Here is a 13229-nt window from a genome sequence, read left to right on the forward strand (position 1 = left end):
GGCCTGGTGCGCGGGCCCGGCCCGGCGCCGCCGCGGCCCCCCGTGCGCTCGCCTCGCCCCATGGCGCAGGGCTGCTCCGAAGGGGCGCCGCCTCCCCGCCCGGCCGGCCCGCTTCCCTGCGCGGGCCGGCCTCGCGGGGCTGTCGTGGGGGTCACGGGCAGCAGCGGCGGCTGCCCCGAAGCCGCGCGGGCCCCTCGCCCGGAGGAGGCGGGGCAGGGGCAATAAACGGATGCGGCAGGCGGGCGCCACGGGGCCGGGCGGGAGGGAGCGCCAGGCGGGGCAGGGCCCTCTGGCCGCCGGGCCGCCCCTGGGCGCCCGCACCTCGCGGCAGCCGAGCCCTTGGCCGCTCCGCCCCTCGTGCAGCGTACCCCTTAGACTCTGGGGCGTCTTCGAGAGGCGGAAAGCCCTGTGACCCCTAGCAAGCTGTGGGGCGTGTCTCTCTCAAATTCAGAGAGTCCGAATAAACAGGATTGCACCCTTTGCGGGGAGGGGATGCTAGCAGTTGTGGGACCTCTGTCTAAACATGCATAGGAGAGAGGCAACAGACCCTTAACCCATCCTGTGAGGGGTAGCAAGATTTAATCTTTTCTGCAAGATTAAAATGTTCACATAAGAACTGGTCTGAGATAGGGAAATGTGTGAATCTTGCATTTCCACCTGTTATTTTTGCCCCCTTTTCCGTTCACGGCAGCTGCTATCCCCCTGGTGACGGATTTTAAAAAAAAAGCAAAATAACTAATAGCTCACCCAGCTTATAATTGGTATAGATTGTTTGAAAGAATCGAAGCATTTAACAAGATTCCATATTTAAAATGTTTAAATCCTTCAAAATGTTATGAAATTTTAGATAATTTTTAAAATGTCGAAAATGCCAGCTTTAGTTACACGGCCACTTAAAAGCTGAGCAACCTCCCATCAAGAACAAGCTTATCGGTGGTCTTTTTGCTTGCTTCTTTTGCTGGGGGTGGAGTGAGGATTGTATTACCCCCTTTGCATCGCCTGCAGATCCATTGATGCCTAGACTACAAGCCTCCAGGAATGGGACCAGCCCTCTCTTTCTTGGAAAGCATTGTGAAAACGAATCAAAAATAATTGGACCCTGGCAGCTTAAAGGGTTAAGAAAATTATGGCATAAGCATCAATGAGCTCGAGTCTATTTCTGCTATATTAATAACGATGCAAGTAATGTGTAATTATGCCTGTGCCTATGTTGCTGCATATTGCATCTTTCAATATACACACACAGCAAATTATTTTAAAATGCATCACAGCCCTACAAAAAAAAATTTCTTGGTGCCTTGCTTTTAGACCTGTGCTTGGGGTTATTTGGGGCGCCGATTCAGAAAATTGCATTGGCTAGACTGCATCAGCTCTGGTTTCTTAGATATAGTCAAATTTATATAATTTTTAGTCAGTTTTTGAAAAGATCTTGTTGATCAACTTGTTCTTCTGTTACCTAGTTTGTGTTGTTGCATAGTTAGCAGATATAGTGAGAGCGTTTACATACCTCCTAATGAAATTTTATATCTGAAACATTGGATTCTAAAGAGTAATTTATAACTATTATAGTTATGATCATAGAGAAGTTTGTATATTCCCACTCATATGCTGTATCTCAAAAACTAGAGCTGATAGGGAAAAATTGGTGCCATTTTTGGAATCAGCAGGTGAAATATACCCAGAAACAGATCCAACGTTTGAGACAGCAAAATCTGTGTTGACCTCCGTTACAAACGGTGGCTTTCTGCTTGAAGAGGAATATTTGACAGTGGGAATATTTGTGGAGCTGGCTCTGGTGACCTCTCCTTGATGCCCTGGAAGATGGATGTCACTGTATGCTATTCTTGTTGGAATGTGTGAATACTGGAGAGAGAAGCCAAGAGATGGCAGCATCGCCCAGTAGGTGAGGGGGACCACACCAGCCGGAGGAAGCATCTCCTGCCTCCCAGAAAGAGCATCATGAAACGGGGAACCCACTGGTCCTTTGCATCAGCCAGTTCCTCTGCTTGCTTTCCTCTCCTTTCCCCATTTACGTTGCTTTTGTTAGATTGTAAGACTGTTGGCAGGGCCTCACCTGTCTGTACAATATCTAGAAGTTTTAGGCAGTCTATGTGTAGTCATTGGAATAATTTGAGATTTTTAAAAATGGCCTTTTCCTGTAATGCTGGCAAGAAAACATTTAGCCTTTTGGATGAAGCCTTTCCTTGTGCGGTCACTGTGCCTCGTTCATGGAATTTCCCATGTGGCCCACTGACTGGATGGACCGACTTCACTAAAAAAAGGTGCAGCCCTGAATTTACAGGAACTGAGCAGCGCTGACACGGATTGGACATTTTGGGGGGCTTTCATCTGTAGGCTCCCCTTAAGTTGGAGATGGCACTTGATTACACATAACCACCAGCAGTATTGCTAGGTCTTATCTGCAACCGTCCCAAGGTTTCTTGCTTTCTCCCTTTTTACTTACTGGTAAAAAAAAAAAGAAAATCTGTTAACTACACAATACATTCTCATTGCTTTAGAACAACTTCTTGTGAATGACTTGGTGCACACAGGTCTCATCTGCATGTCAGGCGGAGAGAAGATGGGTACGCAGAGAGACAAGCAGTCAGTCCCCACTATCACCCATCCGTGGTAGTGGAAATAATGAAGAATCTGCTACTGGTCCTCACTCTTTGGATGTGAATGCTTTGATCTAAGAAAAGGTCCCAGTTGCAAGCAGAAGGGCTAGAAAAGGTTGGAAAGGGCTGTATTCCAGAGAAATAAAAAGGAGACCAGGGAGAGAAGGGTGAAAGCGGAAGAAAACTTTACAGAGACTATGCTGTGACAAATGAGCATAGCCAGGAGATAGAGAAGTGTAGAAGTCCGGCTTCAGACCCGGGTACAGTACTGAATCTGCCTTGGTCGCCCTGTACGATGACCTGTGCAGGGAGAGAGACAGGGAGTGCGTCCCTGTTGGTCCTCCTGAACCTCTCAGCGGCTTTCGATACTATCGACCATGGTATCCTTCTGGATAGGCTTGCGGGATTGGGGGTCGGAGGCACTGCTTTGCAGTGGTTCCACTCCTACCTCAATGGCCGAATCCAGAAGGTGGTGCTGGGGGACTATGGCTCTGCGCCATGGCAGCGATGCCATGGGGTTCCTCAGGGGTCCATCTTGTCCCCCTTGCTATTTAACATCTACGTGAAACTGCTGGGAGAGGTCATCAGGAGGTGTGGGCTGCAGAATCATCAGTACTCTGATGATACCCAGCTCTACCTCTCTTTTTCAACCAATCCAGGTGAGGCAGTGGCTGTGCTGAATTGGTGCCTGGCCGAGGTAATGGGCTGGATGAGGGCCAATAAACTGAAGCTCAAACCAGACAAGACGGAGGTCCTGCTGGTGGGTGGTTCAAACTCCTGGGTAGGCGAGGAGCGCTTTCCATCAGCTTCGGCTAATCCATCAGCTGTGTCCCAACCTGGAGGATGACTGCCTAGCGACGGTGATGCACGCATTGGTTACTTCCCAGTTGGATTTCTGTAACGCGCTCTACGTGGGGCTGCCCTTGAAGACAGTCCAGATATTTCAGATGGTGCAAAATAGAGCTGCCCGGTTGCTGACGGGGACTGGGCGTTGTTCTCATATAACCCGTCCTCCGACAGCTTCACTGGCTTCCCATTGAAGTCCGGGCCCAATTCAAGGTGCTGGTTATCACCTATAAAGCCCTCAACGGCTTGAGACCCGGATACCTAAAGGAACGCCTGCGTCCATATTTGCCCTCCTGCCCCTTGAGATGGGCAGCAGATTCCTCCGGGAGAGATATCAGGAAGCAAAGTACCCGGAGGAGGGCTTTCTCTGCGGTGGCGCCCCATCTGTGGAATGCGCTCCCGAGAGGTCCACCTGGCGCCATTGTTATTTGTTTTTCGGTGCTAGGCGAAGACCTTTTTATTCAAACAATATTTTAGCAATGTTTAATATTTATAGGTTTTAATTGTACAGCCAGGTGTGTTTCCGGGTTTTAAATGTATCTGTATTGTATTTATTTGTTTCTGTGAGCCATCCCGAGGCTATATAGCAAGGGGACGGCATATAAAAACTTTAAATAAAAAAAAAGATACTTAGATATTGATTCCAAATAACCAACCAAATCTAGGCTTCAGGATTCAGGTCAGAGTTGCAGTACATATGAGCCACAATACTAATTTTCAAATATCTGAGAGACTAGAATAGTTCAAGTCTTTTATTGCTCCAAATGCAGACATATATTTCTATATGAATATATACAAACACTGTTAAAAACTTTCTTATTTTTGGCAGGAATTATGAAGAAATTTACCAAACAGAGTGATGCCGAACAGCGACCACTGTGTGGGAATACATCCTAGCATAATTTAATAAAAATGATATTCTCTGAAGCTAGTGTGGCACACACAACTTTGTAAGAGTCCTCACCCGTTATTAACCTTATACTAACTCGTAGCACACCGATATCCCGCCACCTTGCCTCATACCAATCAAGGACCCCGAGTCTAACAGATTGTTTTCTTAAAGCAGGTATAATTTTAAAAAATCTGGCTCAATCGGTGCAAAGATTGAAGCAGTTCAATCCAACAAGATTTAGCCAATGTAAACATCCTGACATGAAAAGCAACGTTCTAAAGTGATGAGCGACACTGGATTCTTCCGCAGGCCGCTAGGATTTAAAGTGCTCATAACATTTTTCAGTGGGCTTGAAATAAAGGTGCCGTCACCCTAAAGATGTTATGGCAGCTGTGTAGCGTCGGTGAATATGCACACTGGCCACGATGAAATATGCCGTTGTTGAGCTGAGGTTCCCAACAGCACATACTCACCCTTTCCCCCTCCCAACGCCCTTCCCCTATCTACATTTATAAAATTTCAGCAGCACGGACTAGCTTGGCATAGGTGTCTGAAGGCCACGTGGGAAAAAACAGAAGCCGAAGGGCCGCAGCTAATTTGCACGGCGTTAGCATGAATTGCATAGCATCTTTGTGATCCCGACTGATGCTGTTGGGAGCAGCCAGGGCAACCGGTGATGGTCCTGTACGGATTGTGATCCTCAGTTAGGAGAAATCACACTCGGACTGCAAACCACCCTTGATGGAGGGACACTAAAGTCACAGGAATCAACACACCGTGGATTTGTGCTTTCAGTAAATCATGTCCAGTCCAGGAGCACTGGTTATTCTCACATTTTCCAAGTGACCCTTCCAATTCTAACTTATTTGACATTCAAAGCTAGAATCCATGAGAACTGCCCAAGCGCAGTGCCAGCCATTCCTCAGCCTTGACCCCAAAATGTGACTTTCCCATACCTTTATTCTGAACAACCAAGAATGCTAAATTAGAATTTGCTGTACAGGTATTCATTAACTAACATTTGTTAAGTTAAATTTTCCTAAGAAACTTTATTAACTACAGTTAAGTGTCAGCCAACGCACAGTTAAAATTGCCTTTGTTTTAATGTGTTAAAATACATTCAGATTCACACTGTTTCACACCAATAAAACCTATGCACAATAGATTTCATACTCTTTTGAGAAGTTGGGTGCTTCCAAATGAAGCCATTTTTGTGCAATGGCCCTGCCTCACTCGCAAAATTTTAGGAGAGATCAGACTACGTAGTGTCCACTTGATAACCCTCCCATAATTTCCCATCACTTCAAAGAAACTCTTTTGAGCAAAAGAAAACAGCTGCACACCATGATTTCTGACTGGCAGCGCTAGGAACTGCCTGTCTGGAAGCACCCAGAAACTAAGGCTCCAATTCTATACCCACTTTTTTTTGGGGGGGGGGGGGGGGGGTCTCACCAAACTCAATTGCGGTTCCGAGTAGGCCTGTTGAGAATGGCAATTTTTCTTGGATGAGTGACTTGTCGTCGCATGCACACAAATTACCAACTCCAGTCCGTATGTAAAGGTTTGTCGTTTGTGTTCTTGTCAATGTGTTGGTCCAAACTGAACTGGAATTCTTAACACCTGCCTTCCTGTACCCATAAAGGCAGATGTAATATTAAAGAAGCGAGCCCAAAGCCGAGTCCTCGGCTATCCTCACGCAGCTGCCATTCCGCTTGCCAACCCAATCAAACGCCAACTCAGCTGCCAGTGTTGACCCTTCCTTCCTATTACAGGCAGCCCCTTTCAATTCTCATAAGTACCACATATGCAAATATACATGCCCATTGCTTGCCTCATTATTTTTAAAATCAATTTTAAAAAGTGCAAAAATGCTTTCAGGGCAGCAGGGGATGGTGAAACCATATTTTGGTGACCTCGAGGACACCAAATGAACAGTGTTATTCCTTACCTATCTACTGCAAACGTTAAACTGGATTTTTAAAAACTATACAGAGCGTGATCTTTTTCAACAGGGTAGATCTGGATTAAATGCAGCAAGTTTTTCCTAATCGACCCCACTGCTCTGCCATAACATTATGCCCATCTTCGTTCAGTGTTTTATTCTCTGCTAAAACAGGTGGCAAGGGAAGATCCCACGTACTGAGTATTTTATGCAAGTTAAAACTATTCATAAAAGGAGGGAAGTCAGAGTTATACCCAAAACATTATTATATTTCAGACTGATCCGCTTTTCCAGAAGTTCAGCCCAACTGCAGTTTGCACAGACAGTTTTCACAGGCTTGGTGATTTCGGTTCCTGGAACGTTGAGAGAGGTATTTGCTTGGTAAGTTTACATTCCTTGGTTTTGCACGTCGTTTTTGCTTCATTTGCTTTTCCTTATCCAGTGCTGAGAGGAAAAGGAAGGGTGCCAAGGGCGACTTGATCCAAGACCGATGCAGCTACGGCCCAGCAAACGGGGCAGCTCAAACAGAAAGTTACATGGGAGGCAGAGGTGCTGGCCGGGAGGGGTAGAGCTTTTCCTGAGGTTTTGCCCCCTTCATCGCGGGGGGCGGAGGCCTGCAATGAAGATGGAGAGTCACACATCAACCCATTGGCTGGCTAATCCTCCGCCTTCCCTCCATTCTTCTCTGAAGTGTGCATATATCGTCATCAATATATTTTATTATATTTATATCCCACCTTTTTTCTTCTCAAGGAATTCAAGGTGGCTTACATAATTCCCCGCTTCCTCCTCTCAATCTTATCCTCACAGCCACAACCCTGTGAGGTAGGCCGGGATTATTATTATAATAAGGGCTGCATACGTTTAGTGACCACAGAGGGTTATGATCTATCATGCTGGCAAGCCATCCTTTTCTCCCAGCAGCTGTGGACAACATAGAAGAGTAGAGTTGGGAGGGGCCAAGAAGGCCATCGGGTCTGACCCCCTGCTGTAACAGGACACCAAGTCACACCTTCCCACTCAGAGGGCTGCCCAGTTTCCCCTTGAATGCCTCCAGTGTGGGAGAGCCCCCCACCTCTCCAGGCAGCCGGTTCCACTGCTGTATTGCTCTGGAAGTGGGGAAGCTTTTCCTGATGTCCAGCCTGAATCTGGGTTGCCTCAGCCTGAACTGATTATTCTGCATCCTGCACTCTGGCATCAGTGAGAAAAGATCTTGACCTTCCTCTTTGTGACAGCCTCTGAGGTACTTCTAGAGGGATACCATGTCCCCCCTCAGGCTTCTCTTCTCAAGGCTGCACATGCCCCGTTCTCTCAGTCCCTCCCCACAGGGCAGTGTTTCCAAACCCTGGATCATTTTTGTTGCCCTCCTCTGAACCCTTTCTAATCTTTCTGCATCTTTCTGAAATCTTGGTGCCCAGAACTGGACACAGTATTCCAGATAAGGTTTGACTAGGAAGGAGTATAGGGAAACTACAACTTCTCATGATTTGGAAGTAATACTTCTGTTAATGCATCCCAAAACAGCATTTGCCCTTTTGGTGGCTGCATCGCCTTGTTGGCTCCTATTTAGCCTATTGTCCACAATTACTCCAAGATCTTTTTCAGTTCTGTTGAGCCACGTATTCCCCATCTTGTATCGATCCCTTCGGTTCCTTTTTCCTAGGTAGAGAACTTGGCACTCGGAAGAAAGAAACACACCTGGAGTTGCCTCATTTGATCTGCACAACTGTGCAAGGAAGGTTAGGATCGGGGTTAGGGACTGGGCCAGTGGTTCTCAACCGTTCCTTCACCACAGACCCCCTTTAAATACCTTTTGTGGCTGCGGACCACCAAGACTTAACTCAAGAGTTAAAGCAGTAGACTGCATCAAATATTTATTTCAATACTCTCATGAGGGGCCTTCAAATTTTGAGAGAAGGGGAAGTAAGTTAATCTGTTAATGCGCACACTCCTATTATAAGTTCTTTATTGCAATGATTCCACACGAATTTCAGATACTACTATCAACACTCTTTTCACTCAAATGGCCCATTTTATGGTATTCTGACATGCTAATCACGAATTTGAGGTCAATTTTTACATTAAAATTTGATGAAACTTTTTACAATTATTCTCCCCTCCTCCCTTGTTCTCAGCATGTGCAGAAATACCAGCGTAGCTATTTGTCATCAAGACAGCTACTCTCATAGCCAATTTATACCTCTGATTGTTTTTAACTGAGGCAATAGAGGTTAAAAAGCCAAGTTTTACAAAACAAGCGTGGGAAATTAAGATTTTGTTCTATTTCCCATTCCCTCTTGCTTCCATTTGTAGGCTCCTCTGTTCATTCAGATTTAACTGCAAAAACCGTAACATTTCTTCAAGGCTTTGCGGGCCCCCGTGATGAAATCGCGGGCCCCCGGGGTCCACGGGCCACAGGCTGAGAAACACTGGACTGGGCCATAGGGAGGGCGGTGAAGCTGCGCTGGGACCGGACGCGAGCCGGCATCCCGCCCCCGCTGCCCCGTGGTCCCGCACAAGGGAAGCGACAATGGCAGTGGAGCAGTGCCCGGGTTAGTGACACTCCCCTGGCGGCCAGACCAACCTGGTTGGGACGTACTGCAGCTCCGTGGACGGCACGGCCGGCGCTGGGGGCGGCACGGGATCGCCGTACGGCTGGCGACGGTAAGGTTCGCCGTACGGCTGGTGATTCCCTGCGTACGAGGGCACGGGGTATCTGTTCGTTGGCACGTTCTGAGAAGAAAGCATTAGCCAAAGGGATTTACTGAAGCCGCATTGCAGGTTGCCTGTGCGTCCAGGCAGCACACGCCTTTCCACCCCTCTCCGTGACCCGCATCCCTGTCGGAGCTCATCAGGGAAAGCGGGACAGCCAGGGAGGCTTGGAAGCTGCTGCCAGCCTGGGGATGGAGAAACCAAAGCGCCAAAGGTCATTTTATTTATTTAAAGCTTTTATAAACTGTCCCTACACTAGCGTCTCGGGATGGTTTACAGCAAACAACAAGTAAAATAGAAATTAAAATAGCACAGTGTGCACTAAAAAACACATTAAAACTAATTAGATGTTTAAATGACAGGAGAACAAAAAGGGTTTTGCCTGGTGCAGGAAAGAAAGGGAAAAAAGGAAAAGAAGAAAAGAAAGGGAGGGAGGGAGGGAGGGAGGGAAGGAAGGAAGGAAGGAAGGTTTCTTGAATCCCCCCATTCATTTCAAAGGAAGCGTAACGGGGCGGCTCTGTTTCAAGGAAATGAACCCTGAGAACACTGCACTGAACGGGGAATCGCTTTTGCACGGTCCTTTATGCATCGCTGAAATGCACAAGGAGAACCACGTGGCCACGAGACGGTATTTAAAGTGCTAAATAAATAAATGAAGATAACAGGAAACTCTGAACAAGGCTGTCCCTCTCTGTGCAAATAAATATAGCTCCTTTCTATTGGCTGTTCCATTTAAAGCAACTTTAAGGGGGGAATGGCAGGATTCTTAGGATCCTCACTGAAACACAGACGCTTTTGGAGGGGTGAAGACTCAGCAGCTACTGGTTGGAGTACATGGGTAGAGATGCCACAGCTGCCATTCACTCTGAAAGGGCTTCCACATGCCCCCAGCCCCCATGCTGAAATGTCCCACACGCCTCCAAGATTAGACAGCAGTGGGAAAGCTCTCCTACCATATGCGCGGACGTGTCTCTTGGACGATACGGCACGCTGGGTGGGCACTGTGTGCGTACGGGCACTTCTGCTCTTCTGCGTGATCTTCTGAAGCCTCTAAACAAACCAACCAAATACCGAACAGACCCGTCATCACCTTGAACCGTTTGAGAATCCCATTCGCCCACCCCGCACCTGCCGCCAGAGCAGTTTGCCACCTGCAGTTCTGCTCATGGGAGAATTCAGGCTTCATTGTTTGAAAAGATTAAGGAAGTGCATTTATCTATTTTAGACCTCCAGTCAAGCTTTCTGACCACCTGCCTAAATCTTTTTTCCTTTCCATAAAAAGAACATACTTCACAAAATCTAGAATATCAGACTTAAGCACGCAAACCAAGATGTTGTGCCAAACAAGCACATCTGTAGCAAACTACTTGTGTATAAACACAGCGTTGCCTGGAAATACAAACTGGGCTATAAGTACAAACCGCATTTATCACATCCAAACATGCCTTCAAAATCTAAAGATCTACTTTCAGAATAAATGAGGCAAAGTAGATGCCTTTGCACAAATGGAGACCTTTTATTCTGCTTCCAAATTCAAAGGTTTTCAAACACGCAATTTTGTTGTATTTTGCCCCTGGGTAGCCAAATTCTGGCTCAGCCTTCGTCATGTGCACATCCTGCCTGACAGCTGAGTCCACAAAGGCGGAATTCCCCATGCGGCCCCTTCCCTTCTGGCCCATTCCGTCTGGATAGAGGGAATGGGAGAGGGCACAGTTGTTGGAGAGGGAAATAAAAACTCAGGGAAAGAGCCTGCTGCATATTCTTGTCCTGATTTATACTTACTCAAGCCTTGCACAATGAAACCAAGGACTTCCTTGTTGACCTCTGCTAAACAGAGCTAAATTACTCTTCTGGTATCTGAAAGCTACTTGAAACAGCAGGCAGAATCAGTGACTTTCTGACGCTGACCTTGGCAAAGGCTCTGCCTAATTATTTTTAATTTATTATTGTAAGCCGCCCTGAGGCTTCGGCGAATGGGGCGGCATAAAAATGTTTTAATAAATAAAATAAATAAATAATTCTGCCCTAAGTTATTGTCCTTGCATTTTTACTGCAAAGGAGAGGGAGGAATGCCCCTGGGAGTTTCTGCCTCGTGGGTCAAATAGTCTGGCTGGCTACGAGGGTGAGCACCCCGGCTTTGTGGGAGGCACCCCGTGCTGCTCTGCCTCAGGGAGCAAAGGGTCGTGGGCTGGCCCCGTGACCAGACTGGCATCCAGGGTGCGCTTCCCTGGCTTAAGGCTCGTGGAAGCATTCCTTGGTCTTACAAACGCCCCGTGAGAGGGCAGAACAAAATGCACCTCAGAGGTCCGGATTACACGCAGGCCTGCTTCTTGATTCTGAAATGCCATAAACTTCGCGTGCGAAGGCCGGGCTTCCCTCACCAGCACGGTGCCTCCGGGTGGGGCTGGGAAGGATCTCTGTCAGAAGCCCTGGAGGGCTGTTAGTACAGGGAGCAGAGATGCCGGATGGTGCGTGATGCGGACTGTGGACATGGGGCCCCTCTGCATTCCTTCTGTTGGGAAGCATGTTCTCTCCCCCCACTCCAAGGACTACTCCATTCTTCAAAACCACTTCCGTATTCCTGGTATTCCGTATTCCTCCACGGAAATGTGTGCTAACACGGATTTTTCAAGCAACAGAAAGCTTGAGGATGGACAAAATGGCACGTGTGACTCACCTAAGTCCCAGCACGATCGTGACTGCAGGAATGAAAAGGGCACTGCTTCCTGCTGGCCCGATGTCTGAACTCCCTGTCACTTAGGGGTCCTTGGGAGGGGACTGAGCTCCAGGGCTGAGAGATCAAGCATGAGGCTTCCCCGCCGGTGGAGAGCTTCCCGTGAGCTCCCCAGAGGTTCAGAAGCGAGATGCGAAAGGCAAAGCGCTGCAGACAATCGCCTGATTTCTTTACCCACCTGGCTTTTTGTTGTTAAGCAATCCTTGGGGCAACAAGATGTGCAATAGGAATACTCACCTACAACATCTCTCTACCAATGGTAGTAAAAATTTGTTTCTTGTAAAGTAACACCCGACCAAAAGCAACAGGAGGGGCAGAATCAGGCAGAAGAAAACCAGCAACCAATTTCTTGTTGTGTCATCTGAAAGGCAGACAGACAGCAAAAAGAATCAACCAGCTTCAACACCAACCTTGCTTTCATTCCTTCCTTTCACAGGACCGAAAGTGTAATTCCCCAGCCCCACATGGAGGAAAGAATACTTTTAATCCATGAAGAAGAGCCCCCTCTGATTCTGAAGTTCACATACAACCCTCAATTGCCCTTCCACTGGCTGCAGTGGTATCTCAGATCTTTTGGAAAACATGTACAGCAAGGAGTAATGCATTTTGTTCAAGCTTTTTATGTAGCTAAATGACTAACTAACCTAACGGAGTAAGAAATGGCTGCAGGCAAGCAGTTGGGGAGGCCTTTCTTCCCCCTTCCAAGTCAGGACAGCCCTGCTTTTAATGGTTTAGCAATGGGGCAACACAGCCGGGAGACAGGCACCTGCACTCCTGCATCAGTTTTGTCCCGGCTGCGGCGCTCTGGACGAAAGCCCAGGAATTTCTTCCAGCCCCGGGGAATGTCAGTTTTCTCACAGTGCAGTCCACGCCAGGTTATCCCAGTCGTTCTTCATTGCACCAGCATAATTTAGAACTGGAATGGGGTTGGGGTTGGGGTTGACATTTTTTAATGAATGGTTTAAGACGACCCCAAGAAGTGTACAAATTTGGATTTTACTCATTTCAGTTTGGATATGGCTGGTATCAGGGCTTTTTTTGTCATAGAACGCACTGGAACAGCGTTCCGGCACCTTTTTTTCCAATGGATTTTACAAAGTGATTTTGAATGGCGTAGCAGATCAGCAGCAAACCTCATTAACATAGTGCCTGCGGGCTGCTTTTGTGTCTGCTATCTGCTATCTGCTAGTGAGATAGTGAGAGTGCTGCTCTCGGCTTGGGACGCTGCTCCACTGCTCGGCTTGGGATTGGTGTGTGTGGCCGTGCGCTTACTGCCAGTGACATGAGTTCCGGCACCTTTTTTTCCTACAAAAAAAGCACTGGCTGGTATCAAATTTGGCCCAGGGCAAACGGAAACTGTGGCTGTCACAAGGCCACCCTTACCAACCCGGGGCCAGAAATCTCCAAAGGTGGGGCACTGAAATCCAGGCGCTGCTTCCTTCTGGGGAGCCACTCCTGGCAGACAGAACCAGCCGCCGGCCTGGG

The 13229-nt window shown here is 47.6% G+C and overlaps 1 protein-coding gene across 1 annotated transcript in view; it reads right to left on the minus strand.

The window, feature by feature from the left end:
• Positions 1-4188: 4188 nt before the first annotated feature.
• Positions 4189-13229, minus strand: part of ADAM9 (ADAM metallopeptidase domain 9) — a 49416-nt gene continuing 40375 nt past the window's right edge. Inside the window, exons 19-22 of the mRNA XM_044437373.1 lie at positions 11982-12105; positions 9964-10060; positions 8883-9031; positions 4189-6912 (exon numbers count right to left, since the gene is read on the minus strand). Coding sequence (XP_044293308.1) covers positions 6831-6912; positions 8883-9031; positions 9964-10060; positions 11982-12105 — 452 coding nt within the window. The 3' untranslated portion in view covers positions 4189-6830. The remainder of the gene's footprint in view (positions 6913-8882; positions 9032-9963; positions 10061-11981; positions 12106-13229) is intronic.

Source organism: Varanus komodoensis, unplaced genomic scaffold (genome assembly GCF_004798865.1).
Source record: "Varanus komodoensis strain SLA01 unplaced genomic scaffold, ASM479886v1 scaffold30, whole genome shotgun sequence".
Lineage (NCBI taxonomy): Eukaryota > Metazoa > Chordata > Lepidosauria > Squamata > Varanidae > Varanus > Varanus komodoensis.